The 14,875-nt window shown below is 41.1% G+C and overlaps 1 protein-coding gene across 2 annotated transcripts in view; it reads right to left on the bottom strand.

The window, feature by feature from the left end:
- EPHA3 (EPH receptor A3) overlaps positions 1 to 14,875 on the bottom strand; it is a 176,332-nt gene that overhangs the window by 3,015 nt on the left and 158,442 nt on the right. For both annotated transcript variants that reach the window (XM_083854330.1, XM_083854329.1), the window contains exons 14-16: positions 14,145 to 14,294; positions 11,994 to 12,187; positions 1,043 to 1,198 (exon numbers count right to left, since the gene is read on the bottom strand). In XM_083854330.1, coding sequence (XP_083710456.1) covers positions 1,043 to 1,198; positions 11,994 to 12,187; positions 14,145 to 14,294 — 500 coding nt within the window. The remainder of the gene's footprint in view (positions 1 to 1,042; positions 1,199 to 11,993; positions 12,188 to 14,144; positions 14,295 to 14,875) is intronic.

Below are 14,875 nucleotides of genomic sequence, written 5' to 3'. Positions count from 1 at the left end.
AGCTGAGCCTCTCTAAAACCTCTATCCCCCTACTAAACTGATGGCTTTTCCATTTTCCTCTGAATGGTGCTCTGAACTCTGCTATCAGTACTGAGCTGAAGGAGTCCATGGCCAAACTTCCAGTGTCTCCTCTTGTTTGTCCAAGATCTCCAGTCTCATTGTTCCTTGTGCAACACAGAGGTGGTTTAACACCTGTGAAGGGCTAATTAACCAGGGGCTCACAGGAAATTGGGCATTCCTAGAGGATTTCTGCACTGTCCCCAAAGGGTAATTGTTACAAAAAGCCATTAGCACCCTTTTTTATAGAGGCAATAATACACTAATTAATGGCATTGATGTGTTTAATTGTTGGTAGCACAGCTGCTGCATACTTCTCCATAACTTGTATATCCAGCCAGCCCAACTGGGAGTTAAGATTTCCTTTGGCATTAAATTTTTAACTGTACTTGATGCCTTTTCAGGTGCAGAAAGAACATTACCCTACTCTTACTTGTCACTAGAACAAAGATGGATTGCATTTAGAATGCCATAAACTTGCCATTTGCTCACTTCCAAGCATAGCAGGAGGGAGTTCAGCCCCTGAGTAATTATTAGCATGGAGGAGGAAAACAGCTACAAAGAATTTGCACCCTCAACTGTGGTTTGGTGGAATATGGGCTGGATAATAAAGGGAAAGATTGGCAACGTGCCAGCTGTAGAGAAACTCCCATATAAAACACAGAATTTAAGGAATCAACAGAGAAACTTCAGTGAAAGGAAGTGAGGCTAATGTACCAGATGATGCATGGTGCTACTGTATTGGAAGAAACTGGGAATTTCTTTGTATTTAGTGAGAAAAAGCTGTGGGACCACGGCCTTCACACAGTCACCAGACATAGATTTCCTTCATGGCTACTTCAACTACAACAAATGATTCCCATTTGCCTCTTTAAATGTAAGAAAATTTTGGCTAAGAATTGGAAATGCCGTACAAAAGTGCTACCTTCCTGCTTTTGTTTGAACTTGTAGCTGTGATGAAAACCCAGAGCAGACTGCAACTTACTCTGTGGAAATCTTGGCTATGGTGTCACAGGAGCTGTACTCCACCCCAGTGAAGATGTCCTTGCACTGCCCTGTCCGAAAACCATTGAGCCAATCACCCGTGGTGCGGAAGGCTGAAATGTCAATGTTGCTTTGGTCCAGGAGGAGATTTGAGGGCCTGAAATAAAAGAGAAATGCAATGAAGTTTAGGGAACAGGGAGAAATACAGATTTATTTTGTACATAGGAGGGGCAGAAGCATCCAGGCCGGATGTGGCTTTGTTGTTTGTCTGTGGGAGTTCTCAGCTGCCGAGGCCACCACGAGACTGGTGCTGGCAGCTCTGAAAAATGCTGTGGAATCATCCTGCTGAAGAGCACCAGCTTCCCATGCCCGTGTTTAAATCACTGCAGCATTCACAGAGTGGATCGTTACCTCACAATTTAATGTGCAAAGACTAAATTAGGTGATATTTATGTGATTCATGCAGTCCCAAACATCACACAGATGATGCACACTCCAGGCTCCAAGCTCAGTGTCTTGGTAGAATTTGGTCATATCAAATGTTCAGAATATTGTGGCCCACTGACAAATCCTAAAAGTTGCTGCTAAGTCAGAAGCTTCAGCAATAAGCAAAGTACCTTATTTTTATTTTTTTATTGCAGGCTTAAAGCTAAGCATGTGCTCAGCTGTGCTGAGCCTGAGACTGAACTAAAGAATGTTCAAAGCAGTTATCTCTGCAACTTCACAGTCTATTTTCTGCCCCATAATTCTTTTTCCCTCTAGTAACCTGCACAGGAGTCTGACTACTGCTGCTGAACACATTTGAAGTGACTTTTGTCACTGAAAGCAGTGAAAATGAGAGGTGGCTGGACTGACAGCATAATTTAAAGGCAGTGATTACACAGTGTAAAAGGCAGGTGACAGCTACTGGAACTGGAGAACTGATCTGGGTTGTAAAACACTCTCTTCACTCCAAACCCAAGTCATCTCTGTTCATCACTGGAACAAACATAAATAGGAGGAGATTTTAAAGGCACTAAGAGAACCACATATTTAAACATAGTGATTTTAGCCTCTTAAGAAGCCTAGAAAATCCAAATCCTTTTCAACTGCATTATGTCTCAAATTTCATCAAAATCAGCAGCACTACAACAGCACATCCTTGCAGTACACCTGACCTGCCCTGGAATCAGGAGATACCACATCAGTTACATAAGTAACATTAGTTACACCAAGACTTTTACCTTTGACTTTTGAAGAACAGTGATTTTTGGTATTGACCACATCTTAAACAGCTCCTTTAACTTCTGACATTTTCCCAATTGTTTTCAATCAGCTGATTTCTTTCAGGCCCAGAAAGTTAATAGAGTGTCTTTTCCCTTCTGGGAATGCAGGGCATAATTAAAGAGCTACTTGGATGCTTGGAAATCTTAACTCCAAACACACACAATCAGTTTTCACCAGGTCCCAGAGCTGTGATGTCCCTGACAGCTTTTGCCTGGCTACCTTCCCTCCAGAGCCCAGCCAGGACTGTGATCACTGACACCAACTCTTGGAACAGCCACCCACGTAAAGAAAAGCAACAGAGGACACCAGAAACCTGCTCTGTCTTCAGAACATGGTCAAACCAAATCGTAGATACCTACATGACACCCAGCTTTAAAGGCTCAGTTTGACAATCAGGCCCAAGATAGTTCTAATCAGTAGCTGTAAGCCCTGAATTTCACTGACTACTGTTTGCCCTGTGAAGAGCCAATGGTTTTTATTTATAGTTTTCTGGATATAGTGTCTGGAATCCGAAGATATTAATTAAGAGTATTTATGAACTGTTCTTAGTGATAAAGCACCAATTTTTTTTCTTTTTCCCAGCCTAGCATGCCTTTTTAACTTAAGCCTAATAAAACAAGGTCTGACTCAAGAATCACTAATTAAAAAAAAGTATAAACAAGTTGAAATAGAACAGCTCTCTAGGATTAGGAATTAGAATGGCCCAAAAGAGCCTTTATGTTTATTACTTGGATCAAAGTATCATCATGACAAAAAATATGACCTAATTTCAATGTGAGTGACCTCAGAGTAACCAGCACTGTAAAGTATCATTTTTCTTCTCGCAGGATTCCAAACAAAAATTAGTTACTTTCCTCCTCAGAGAGGACATCTGGACTGTTTATCAACGGGCAGGAATTCGCCTCGCTGCGAAGAGCCTGCGATGTCTCCTCGTGTGCACCAGGGGAAAGCTGGGCTTGCCGAGCATCTGCACACCCTGGCAGGTTTGTTTCCCCCTGACCCAGCCCCTAGACAGAAGGGCTGAGCACGAAATTTATGGTGTGGGTGATGTGCGCCATGAGCTCACACTTTAGCAGACAAATTAGACGGGCTGCAGTCCGTGCAGCTGTAAACGACGTCCTGCAGGGCTCCACCTGATCTTTTACAGCTTTTCATAAATCAGTACCTACCACTTTCAGTAGAGAGTCATTAAAAAGAAATCATGGAAATTACATGTTTGCTCAGGGGAAGTGAAAGAGAACATTTCTCTCCATCTTTTCTTCTTCTTCTTCTTCTTTTTTTTTTTTTTTTTCTTTTTTTAAACTCTTTTTACTTTGTTGCTTTGACTAACTATGATACACCCTCCCATATCATCTTCTGACAGTCATAGCAAGACCTTCTCTCCTGTTCACCCTGACTGTTGTTGTGCTTATTACACCTACAAAGTTGTATTTACTGACATGTGGTGCCCTGAAAAAAAACCCCAAAAAACAGCAAGACTCAGTTTGGAGAGACAAATTGAACAGTGAGATACCAGTTACAAAACATCCTGTGGCTGGAAGCTTTCTCTGGATGTGTCCATTACTTTAACAGTTGGAATTAACCTTTGAGCCATCTGCAGAGAGGAGAACTATGGTGTATTGTCATTAGCACAGCTTTTTGTCAAAACACAGGGAAAATTTTGCTGCACTAACGAAAAGACACACAGAAAACATCATTACAGCCCTTCTCAATGCAGCATGAAAATCTCATCACTGGTTGGCTGCTGTCTGGGGAGAAAAAAAGACAAACTGACTTGTAAAATCCAGGAATTGAGACAAAGAAAATGAAAATGTCCTGCCACTTGTTGTGCAAATACACAGAGGAGCTGTGCACACACAATCCCAGACTTTGTACTGTAGAAGCCTCTCTCTTTCCATCCGTTCCTCCAAACACCACAACCAGCCTTCAGTTTTTTAAATCTAGACTTTCCTTTCCACAGTCCATTTCTTTTAAAGAGGAAAGCATTTTAAAAAGCCCCACAAAAACATAAAGTAATTTCCTGTGGCAAATTTTAGGTAATTAAAAGCTGATTTTGTAAAGTGAAATTGCTCCCTATGAGCCTGGTTGGAACACAAATCCTATGGGCTTTATGATTATGGTGAGCTGAAGCACAGAATTCAGCTCTAACAAGAATTTTATTTCAAGAGAAAAATAACCCCAAAACCAACAAGGTGGCACAGAAAGCAAATTTCAGTTTTATCTTCTCCAGCAATCAGAGTCATGTGCATACATGTGTATCAACAGGAAACTAGTAAATAAATTACATGCCAAGGAGAAGTAGAGCTGATCTTTTTACTTGATTATCCCTGGACCTTAAAGATAAAAATCTTTGGAGTTCCATCTCTTCATGCCCATTTTTAACATGCTCTTAGCAGAACTGGTAACTTAGTCCCTAAAGTTCGATTCACCTCTTAAAGGGGGCAGATTTGCTTGTCCCAAGGGGCTTAATGTGTTGTTTTCATACTCTCTAAATAAGCATCTCATGGGCTGCTCCTTGGAGTGCAAGGAGAGATGCAGAAATGAAGAGGGGCAGCACAAATAACCAAAGGGAAAAACAATGCAGTTGAGGCTGCAAAAATGGTCCCCCTCTCTAAAAGTCAATATTTCTTGTTTTCTAGCTCCATTGTTGGCAAAAAAAAACCCAAAAAACCAAAAACAACCAAAAGAAACCCAAAAAACAACCCAACTTACCACAGCTTCCACTAGGATAATACGCAAATAAAATTTCAATTGCCCCAAAGGTGAATCCTTCAGCTGCCCCTTAGAACATTATTTTCAATGTGCTTCTATTTTTCAGCATCTTGGTGGGATAATAAACCACATGCCTGGGTGTATCAATGCTCCTTCATTTACTTTTTCCCAACCCCCCAAACCCTTAAAGGCAAAAACCCCCCCAGCACATTGCTGATTTTTTTTTTCCCCTCTTAACAGGGAAAAAGCTTAAGCTGTGCTTTTAAAGAAATAGAGGCACATGGCCATTTCCTGGGATGTGAAGCTGGCTCACAGACCCTCACTGCCAACCACTCATCATTGTTAGGACAGTGTGTAAGCTCCTCAGAACAGGCAGAGAAAAATGCTTCATAAAGCTCTTGAAATGCTTAAAATCTACCATTTGCTGTGGAGAGCTTCCCTTTAGATCGCACTTTTGGCTGCACTGCTGTTGCCTGTAATCCAAAGAGAAAAACTCCTTGCATCAGTGTTTGAATAGTAAAGTAAAAAGCAGACCTTTGGAAGCTTCCAGGTGTCCCAGTGGTGATGGGCACACCTAGAACCAAATTTCTGTGATTGTATAGGGTTAATTAATTAGGATGTTTAACAGGTGCATCCAAAAACCCACCCCTGGGTCAGGCCCTTGGAGTTGGTTCAAAGGGTTCTCTTCTTATTGGAGGTCCCCTACTTGGAATAAAGATCATTTATTAATCTAAACAATAGTTCAGGGATGTGTTTAGAAGGTCAGCTTATTGCTTCAAAATCTAGGGGGAAAGGGCGGGAAAAGTCCTGGAGCTACAGCCATGCATTAACAATCTACCAAGCTACAAATGTATGAGAAATATATAAAAAGCTTGGGCATCACTGTGAATTTCTACTTTTGTCACCTCTTTCCAGCATTCCCAGTGTGGAATTGCCACCACCACTGACAAGGACTCCAGGAGCTGAGAGCAGCAGAACAAAAACCCCTTGGAAATCTCAATAAACAGCAAAATCTCCCCTCCCCATCAGGCCACCCGCTGCATTTCTATTTAATTAATATTAATACATTAATATTTAATTTATTTTAACCGAATAATTAAATAATTAATTTCCTATTTAATTTGGCCGGGCCAACCCTGTCCTGCTGTAAATTCCTGACCCAGTTTCCCCGAGTGGAGGTGAATTAGACGTGTGGAAGTGCAAGGAGATGTTTTACTGTCCCTGCTAACAGCCAGCCCCAGCTCACTTCCAACCACTCACTTTGGAAAGACAATGGCCCAGTCCTGCCTGCCCCTGGCTCAACAATAATGACTGCTGGGAAAATCAGGTGGAAACAGGGCTGAAGGAATTCCCAAAAAGCCTCCTCAGTCTAACCCCTGCACAATCCAAAGTATGTTTACACACTGAGGAGCAGTGTATTTCTGTATTCTATTTTGTGATTTGTAGTTAAGTTTCTTTTCCTCCACCTCTTCCATAAATTCAATATTTCATGTTTAGCAGCCTTTAGAGAGAGAGCTGGAGTTTTAAGTTTACATTACTTGAATTCTTTGAGAGACAACAGTCTGGGTTTAAGACACAGATTATGTTGTTGCTGGATTTTAAACTTTGAAGCTTAAAACCCACACAGAATCTTGCTCTACACAGCATTTGGCCAAACTCAAACCCTGTGGTGAAGACCCTGACAACATCCAATGAAAACTGAAATCTCCTCCTCTCTTCCATCCTGGAAGTTCCTAACAGGGACAAGCAAACAAACAATATTACAGAAGGTCAGCAATATATGTCAAGTGTCTGAAGCCTTCTGACCTGAATGGCAAAATAAAAAAAGGGACTTCTCAACAAAGTGTTCAGCCAATGTAAACAGTAATTTCATTGCAAATATTTTTGTAAGAACAGGGCTTGAATTATGCTGCAAAAAAGGAGAAAGTCTGAATTTTTTATTTGCCCTGCTCACTGCTCCTTTTGAGCTTGATTTTCATAAAACCCCTACCAATCTAAAATGTAGAGTGTTTCCACTGAATTGTCAGATTTTAAATGGAAATGAACTTTGTGAGGAGCAAACGTCAAATTTTAAATTGCAACCACTGCCCCTGGATGTCACCAGTGAGAGCAGCACAATGAGAGACAACAAAGCTAAACATGTTTAGCAGTGAACCCTTGCAAACAATTACTCACAAATAACAGCTCTTCCAAAGACTGCTCAAGGAAATTACCCAAGCCAGGGTAATTCAAACAACACATCAAATTTAAGCAAATCAAGGTAGGATTGCAATCAAATTGCTATCACGTAAAAGAAATGTATGAGGAATTAATTATTCATACATGTTTTTTCATCAGGAAGAATAACTCACCCTCACCCCCTAAATTTTCAGGGCTATATGAAAAGAATTTCAGCTATGATTTATCTGAAATATCCTGAACTCTCAGGTGTTCTTCTCCTCTTCCTTGCAATACAATTAATTCCTCTTCTCCTAAATATGTGCTTGCAGTACAACAACAGCAATACCTGACATTGCCTTTCACACTACCAAAAGCAAACACAGAAGCAGGCTGGAATTTTTTTGGTGCAGATTCCAGGTCAGTTTTGTAATCAATCAGAGGCCTGGCAGAAATTCAGAATTTCTAGAAGTCATATGATGGAATTAGAAACAAATTTCAATTTTCTTTCAAGTGGGGGCTGTGTATTAACTCAGCTATCCCTGTTTCATAGGGTCATGAAGACTAAGTTATCCCTACATCATGGATGTGAGCACACACAGCAAATTTGGGAAAGCTGCCACAATGTTTGAGCTGCCTGAATCTTGTGTCACAACCCTTATACCTCAAGATCACACTATAGTATGACAGCTTTGGGACACATAAATGCTTTAAATATATTAAATGACACACTATGTTATAAATATGCTTTTTCAAATGGCCATGTAAGAGTAAGATTCATATCCATAAAATGGTAATATACATTGTAAATATATATATATACTTAAATATATATATATATAAATTCAGAATCAGAAATTTAAGTAAGAATAAAAAAATCATAAGTATAAATCAGTGAAAATAGTGAAATGGATAAAAAAAATTTCATGAGTCCATTTTTAAATTTGTATGGTACACAAAGTACTTCCAGTTGCATGACTCAAGTTACATTTTTTTCCCCACACAAATGAAAGAACAGCTTAAGAGCCATTTCAGCCTCACCAACTTGCTTGCAGGTGGGTGAAGTGATTCTGACTCCCCAGCCCAAGCTGAGAAAAGTTTCCATCTGCTTTGTATCTGTATGAAATGTTCACAAATGTGAAGTAATACACAGTGGACTGAAAAAAAAATAACCTCAAGAGGAAAAATAATGAAATTGATCAAAACTGGAAGAACGATGAACTCACTTCCACCCTAAAGATATCCAAACAATCTAAAGACTCTGTTAGAAAAATGAACATCATGTTCAGAAAACAGGAAAGAACAGCAAGACATAAATCAAATAAAAATATCATGAGACTGTGCTTTAGAAAACCGCATGGCTTGTACTGAGTTCTGTTCCTACAGCCCCTTACAGAGCTGCCTAACTCCAGGCAGCCTAGGGGACACAAAAACCCCATGTGTCCAGAACCAGTGCAGGTCTTATTAGCAAGAGCTCAAGGTGGCCACCTGATTAAAAAGTGAATTTTGACAGGTAAGAAAGAAATCAGCCCTACTCTGTACTTTACAAGGACTAGAAATGGATTTTTCACGTGAATCTGAGATGAAACACAACACCAGGAAAGGTATTATGAAACGTTTGCTGTGCTGAGGCTACAAAAACCTTTTGTCCGTGTAAGGTTCAAAGGCACGTAGAAAGATCTGCAAAGCCATGATCAATAAGGATAAAAACATCCCCTTGGGCATCAGGAAATTATTAGATACCATGGAGTGGCCTGAAGGGAGAGAAAGCTTTAAAAGAAAGAGAGAATTGAAGGCTTTGACTCCTCTTCTGTGAGGTATTAGTGTAAAACATGCCTGGGCTGCGGCTTGGACTCAGATGTTCAGCCAAGCACATCCTTCGGTGGAGGTCAGTTAACAGCACCCAGAGGACAGGGATATCCCATGCACCTCCAGAAATATGCTTTTTAAATAGGATACAACACTGCTGTGACTATTTTAAACAAACATCAGGCCTAAATCTGTAAGAGGAGACAGGTTTTGCATCTGCAGCAGACGTCATCAGGTTAAACATTTTCCCCTGACTTGAGTATATTCTGATCACCTACAAGCATATGGTGGGCATCAAGCTTTAGCATTCCTCCAGTAGCACCACAGACACAGCTAAAAGAGAGCTGGGACCTCTATAACCTAGATTAATTGCTTATTATGGGCAGGAGGAGAGGCGGTGTGCGAGTGCTGCAGTCTCAAATAACAACTGAGAGCAGGCACTTGAGGAAATTCCCAAAGGAATCCCCGAGCCCTCAGGGCTGAGTCCCTGAGTGCTTTCCCCCTGCAGTGATGTCTGTCCCCTTCTGGCTGCTGACAGCAGAGGAGCACCGGCAGGGATCCCACTGTGTCCCCTTCTCCAGGAGCTGCCCTGACTCACAGCCCCTCAGTATCAGTTACATATTCATGCACACAAGGCTGGGGCAAGGCCCCACCCCATTTTCAGTCTCACTTCTTGTTTTTCTAACTCATTTTTCTCTGTCAGTCTGTCAAAAAGTGGCAGTGAACCTCCAGGCTCAGACCCTGGCCACCAGCACCAGGGGCTGTTACCTGCCACCAGTGCCTCTCTGCAGGACACCACGGGGCTGTGGAGCTGGCTGACGATTTTCAGCCATGTCTAAGGTTTGAGATCAGTCTAAGGTTTGAGATTTGTCTGGTCTGATGATGGTTACATGGCACAGAACTGCCCAGCACCCCTCACTTGTGTTTTTATGCGGCTGTGTTGAAGGATGGCCTGGGCTGGCCTGGAGACACTGACAGAGTGGGAGATGGAGAGATCACAGATCACACATTCCCTGAACTTGCAAGAAGCTCCTTCGTAGAGGGACTGGGATTCCACAGTGACCTGCCTGACACCAGGGAGTGAGTGAGGGGCTGCAGAAAGGGAGACAATGCACTGCCTAGAAACATGCAGGGCAGGCAGAAGAGGAGCAAAGAGAGCATGAGAGAGAGAAGGGAAACAATATCCCCCTGTGGAGCTCCTGCACAGAACCCAGCAGGTGGAAAAGGTGCTCAGACTGGATTTCATCTCCATTAGAGGGTATCAGCTTCTACTGGCTGTGAACAGGTAACTGGAAATTATGGTTCCACATTGTTTTTATTTCCACTGTGCTTCAAATCTGTAACTGGAAGGACCACAAGCAGGGAGCATTTTGCTTCTGTTTGAAATGAAAAACATGCAGCCCTGGTTTCTGCAATCAAGTCTCCAAACCCAAACAAGATAATTATGATTTTCAACTCCCCTAGTCATCAGATGGCTGCAGCACATCCTGAGAAAATAATTCTTTGCACCAATAGTTTGCCATATAGTTGTGCAAGGTGTTTGGAAGAAATGTACTTGATTGAGAAAATGGTGTTTAAACAGTTTGGTGTTTTTCCCAAAAATGTGTTGTCATTTTTTTTGTTTGTTTGGTTGGTTTTTTCTGTCACCTCCTACAAATAATTGCTTCTGTAAGCATGTTGGTTTCCTATGTGTTAAAGACTCACCAAGCAAAATTATTGAAACGTAATCTTGTGTGAGCCATCTTCTCTCAATACTTAAATTTAAAAGCAGAATCCATTAGTATGACCCTTTCTCCTCCCATCTCTTCCTTTTTTTCCCCTCTTCTGGCATGGCAGCAGGAGGTAATTAGAGTGGCCAGTCTCTAGCTGAGGATGCAGCACAAAGCTGGGGCCAGGAAGAAGGAGCAAGGTCCATGGCAGTCACACAGCAGGCTGCAGGATCAATGCAGTTCTTTCCACTGCCTTTGCTCCATTTCCTTCAGCCTTCCCATTCAATTGCCATGCTGGGAAGTGTGCTGCATCACAAGGAGAGGTCTGACAGGAAGGTTTTCTGTGTTCCCTTTTGAAACTTGCCTCGTGTCAGGCTTTGGTCTCCTGCCCAGTGAAACGCCGAACACCCTCCAGGGTTGGGTCTGAACAGGAGAGGAGCAGAGTGCTTTTCTCCCTGACTCTGCCTGCTTTGCTGACAGAGGATTTGGCACTACCATTCATGCTAGAAATAATTTTACATCTTTTACATTCCTTCAGTAAGAGTATGACATTTTGTGCATTGTGCAAACCAATTCTCTTTAACCCTACTTAACTAAAGCTCTTCTTTCACCACATCTTCATTATGCCCTTAGGTGTCAACACACTCTTCAGCTGCTCTCTCTCAGTGAGATAATTCTTATCTCATCGTAGTGATGATGTTCCAGAGTGTGCTGAAAACCCAGGATTAAAACCGAATGTTTTAAATGCAATTAGGAACATTGCACAGGTTGAAAATTAATTCCTAGTTAACACATTGATCTAAGAGGGAGTGTAAGTGCATTTTTAGGTCTGTGAGCATTACGAAAAGGAAAAAAAAATATTCAAATGATTAAAGTTAACATGACTTGTCAGAGAAGAGCATAAGTGTATTTGGATTGAATTCAGAAAGACACTTAGGAACATGGCTGGCTGTAACCTATGAAATACTAAGCACTTAAAACACCACCAAAGGGCAGAAGGAAAAGGAAAATCACATGATGGCCAAATCTGCCAGCTGTGTTTTTCTCACAAAACTCTGCTCAGTCTTACAGCAAGTTTCATACCCTTAGCATAAAAACCCTTTCACAAATTGGATAAATAATTGCAACTAACTAACAAATACAACATGGCAATAATAATAATAATAATAATAAATCCTTCTCTCTACAAACAGCTATAGTTGAAAGGTGAAGGGGCAGTAAAGAGAGCAAACAAATCCTAACTACAGGAGACGCAGGAATCAAAGAGGTTCACGAGCAATAAAAGATCTGCCATGTCACCTTGCCGCCGCGTTGGTGATGATTTTCAGACTGCTGGGATTACGGATCAGCTTATCCAGGATGCTGACAATCTGCTCAAACTTGGGTCTGTTGTTCCTGTCTTTCTGCCAGCAGTCCAGCATCAGCTGATACAAGGCAGCTGGGCAGTCCATGGGAGGCGGCAAGCGGTACCCTTCATCCACAGCCTTAATCACCTGCACAAGGAGAAAAGTTTGAGGGAACTTAAAGGCACTTTACAGCAACTCGGTTTTTATCAGCTGTTAACGTGGACATTCCCTGTTTAAACAAACGTGTTTATTCACTAATTGTCTCTCGTTTATCTGCAAAGTAAACCAGGCAGTAGATTAGGCATGCAGAGAGGGGAGTTAAGATACAGTGTGTGACTTTGAAGAAGGTGAGTGTGTGGAAAGGATCTCAAAAGCTCACACTCAGTTCAACTAAATCCGTAAACAAAAGCCACAGTTAGCAAGGGTTGCTAACGTATGCCAAACTTCAATAGGTCTTGAATATCTCTCCTCTGATTACCCTTAGCAACACATGCTTTCCACATCCTCTAGTGGACACTGAACTCCAAAAAAACAACCTTTCCACATCCTGCAGTGGGCGCTGAACGCAAAACACCAAAAGAAAAAGCAACCTACCCTGCCGAAAAATCAACCTGCCCCCTCACAGGTCATCCTGAACTAAGGAACAAAAGGTCTTCTGGATGATGTCACAGGGCCACCAAATGTTTTTAAAACTTACCTCATGGATAACTGCACACTTTCTACTAGGCACTGCAAGTCCAATTCCTCATAATTTATCTAGACTGATAAAATTTGTCTTTATTTTCTACAATTTCTCCAGACTGACACAACACGAAACTTCAGAATTCATGCTGTCCAGAAGCTTTTTAATCCAGCCTTTTCACTAGAATCTAACACCTCTTGATCAGGCCTACAGTATCTATTGGCCCATGAAAAGAAAAACCCAATGTATCCAACGCAGAAAATGATAAAGCCATATTCTGCTAATCTTTCCTTTTCATCTGGGTCAATTAATAGAAAAGCAGAACAAACTATTCTGAATTAGAACAAGGACAAGAGAACAGTTAATGGTTTAAGCAGCCATGAAGGAGAGGCACGTAAATAGGTTAATCCTTTTGTTTCTGATTTTAATGGGATATTATTAAAGGCATTCTACTAATATATCAGTCTGCAGGATACAATAATCTCCACAAAAACATTCATTACCAATTAAAAGAAATGCATGGTTTTCTGCAGTGAGTTGGGGTTGCAGAGGCACCCATTTAAAAGGAAGTTTTCTTCTCTCTTTCCTTATTTAACATAAAGTAGTACAGAAAAATGTTTGACTACAACTAAGGTATTGACTTATTTATTTTAATTTAGAACAAGTAACAATATATATCATCTCCTTGGAAAATCTATTTGTGTGAGTGACTGCACTCCACAAAATTTGGTCCATAGGAAACCCCTGTGGAATACATCTAAAATTAATGAAACAAGAGGAAGAGAACCCAAAATAGATATAATAAAAATCTTGTTTGGGGAAATGTTATGCTTCTTTAAAAAATACTGGGAGAGCTCCATTAATCATTTGGATTGCAGGCTTGGACAGTTTACTAATGTTACAAAGAAACCTGTATTGGAAGTCTAATCAGATCATTCTCTTTCTCTATTTTATCCATTGATTACTTCCAGAAGCATTTTGGTTTCCTTAAATTCTTAGCAGAAATGCTTTGCTTCTCTTTTTCACAAGTGCCAAGAGCAATTTATTCTGTGCATTTGACATTTACAGAAAACTTCTACAGAGTATTATACAAGTGGAACCAAAGGGGATCAACAGAATTTTAGGAGAGTTTTCTAACAATGAGCTAAGGAATGTAAAAGGCAGTGACCTCACTGCAGTGGAATTATTTGCATCATCTTACAGCAAACCACCAATGGGGTAAAATTCTTTATTCTGCTCCTTCAGAGGACCATAAAGATGGTGGGTTTTTTAAGTTCTAATGAACTTTTACTTGACCAGGGTGATCCAGCCATGTTCATCTCCACACCTTATTCATCAAAAACTCAGAGCCACCTGGTCCTGGCCTCCCTTCACAGCTTGATCCCCTATCTGAGAACCTAATTCAGACAACAATTTACTCACATCCTGGTTGGACATCTCCCAGTAGGGCCTCTCCCCATAGGACATCACCTCCCAGAGGACAATCCCATAGCTCCAGGCATCACTGGCTGACGTGAACTTCCGATAGGCAATCGCTTCTGGGGACGTCCATCGGATAGGAATCTTGCCCCCCTGGGAGCAAAACAAAACCAAAGAGTCCATTTGACTGTCCTGCAACAAATATGATGTTGTGTGGTTGATTATTTCATCCCTGAGATTCTCAGTTATCAGTTATTGCCAGTGATACTGGTGTAAAAAAACTCAGTGTAAGCTGGAAAACGCTGCTGCCATTTGCCATATGAGCAAAAGAGAGAGTAAAATACATTTCAGTGCAAAATCGAATACATTTCAGTGCAAAATCTACTGATATCCAATAGATTTACCATAGATTTATCTATCTACAATATAGATATATAGCACAGTACAGCATACATACTTTATAAACACACACACACGTATTTTTTACATATAAATAGATAATATATATATGTGTGTGTGTGTAGCATAATTTGCACAGATAAGAGCAAATGGTAAATCAAGTCTGGTTGATTTTCAGTTATGAAATGTTCGGAAGCTGCCACGACAGTCATATAGCATTAAAGGTGAAAAACCCAGTCCAAGGTCCTTGCTTGTTACCCAGGTCCTTTTGCACAGCACAGGAGGGCTGGATTTGGCTGATTTTAAGGCACTGAAGTGAATTCCCTGTTGGTGTG

The sequence above is a fragment of the Zosterops lateralis genome (assembly GCF_965231275.1).
Source record: "Zosterops lateralis genome assembly, chromosome: 2".
NCBI lineage: Eukaryota > Metazoa > Chordata > Aves > Passeriformes > Zosteropidae > Zosterops > Zosterops lateralis.
This window is presented reverse-complemented; position numbering and strand designations above follow the sequence as displayed.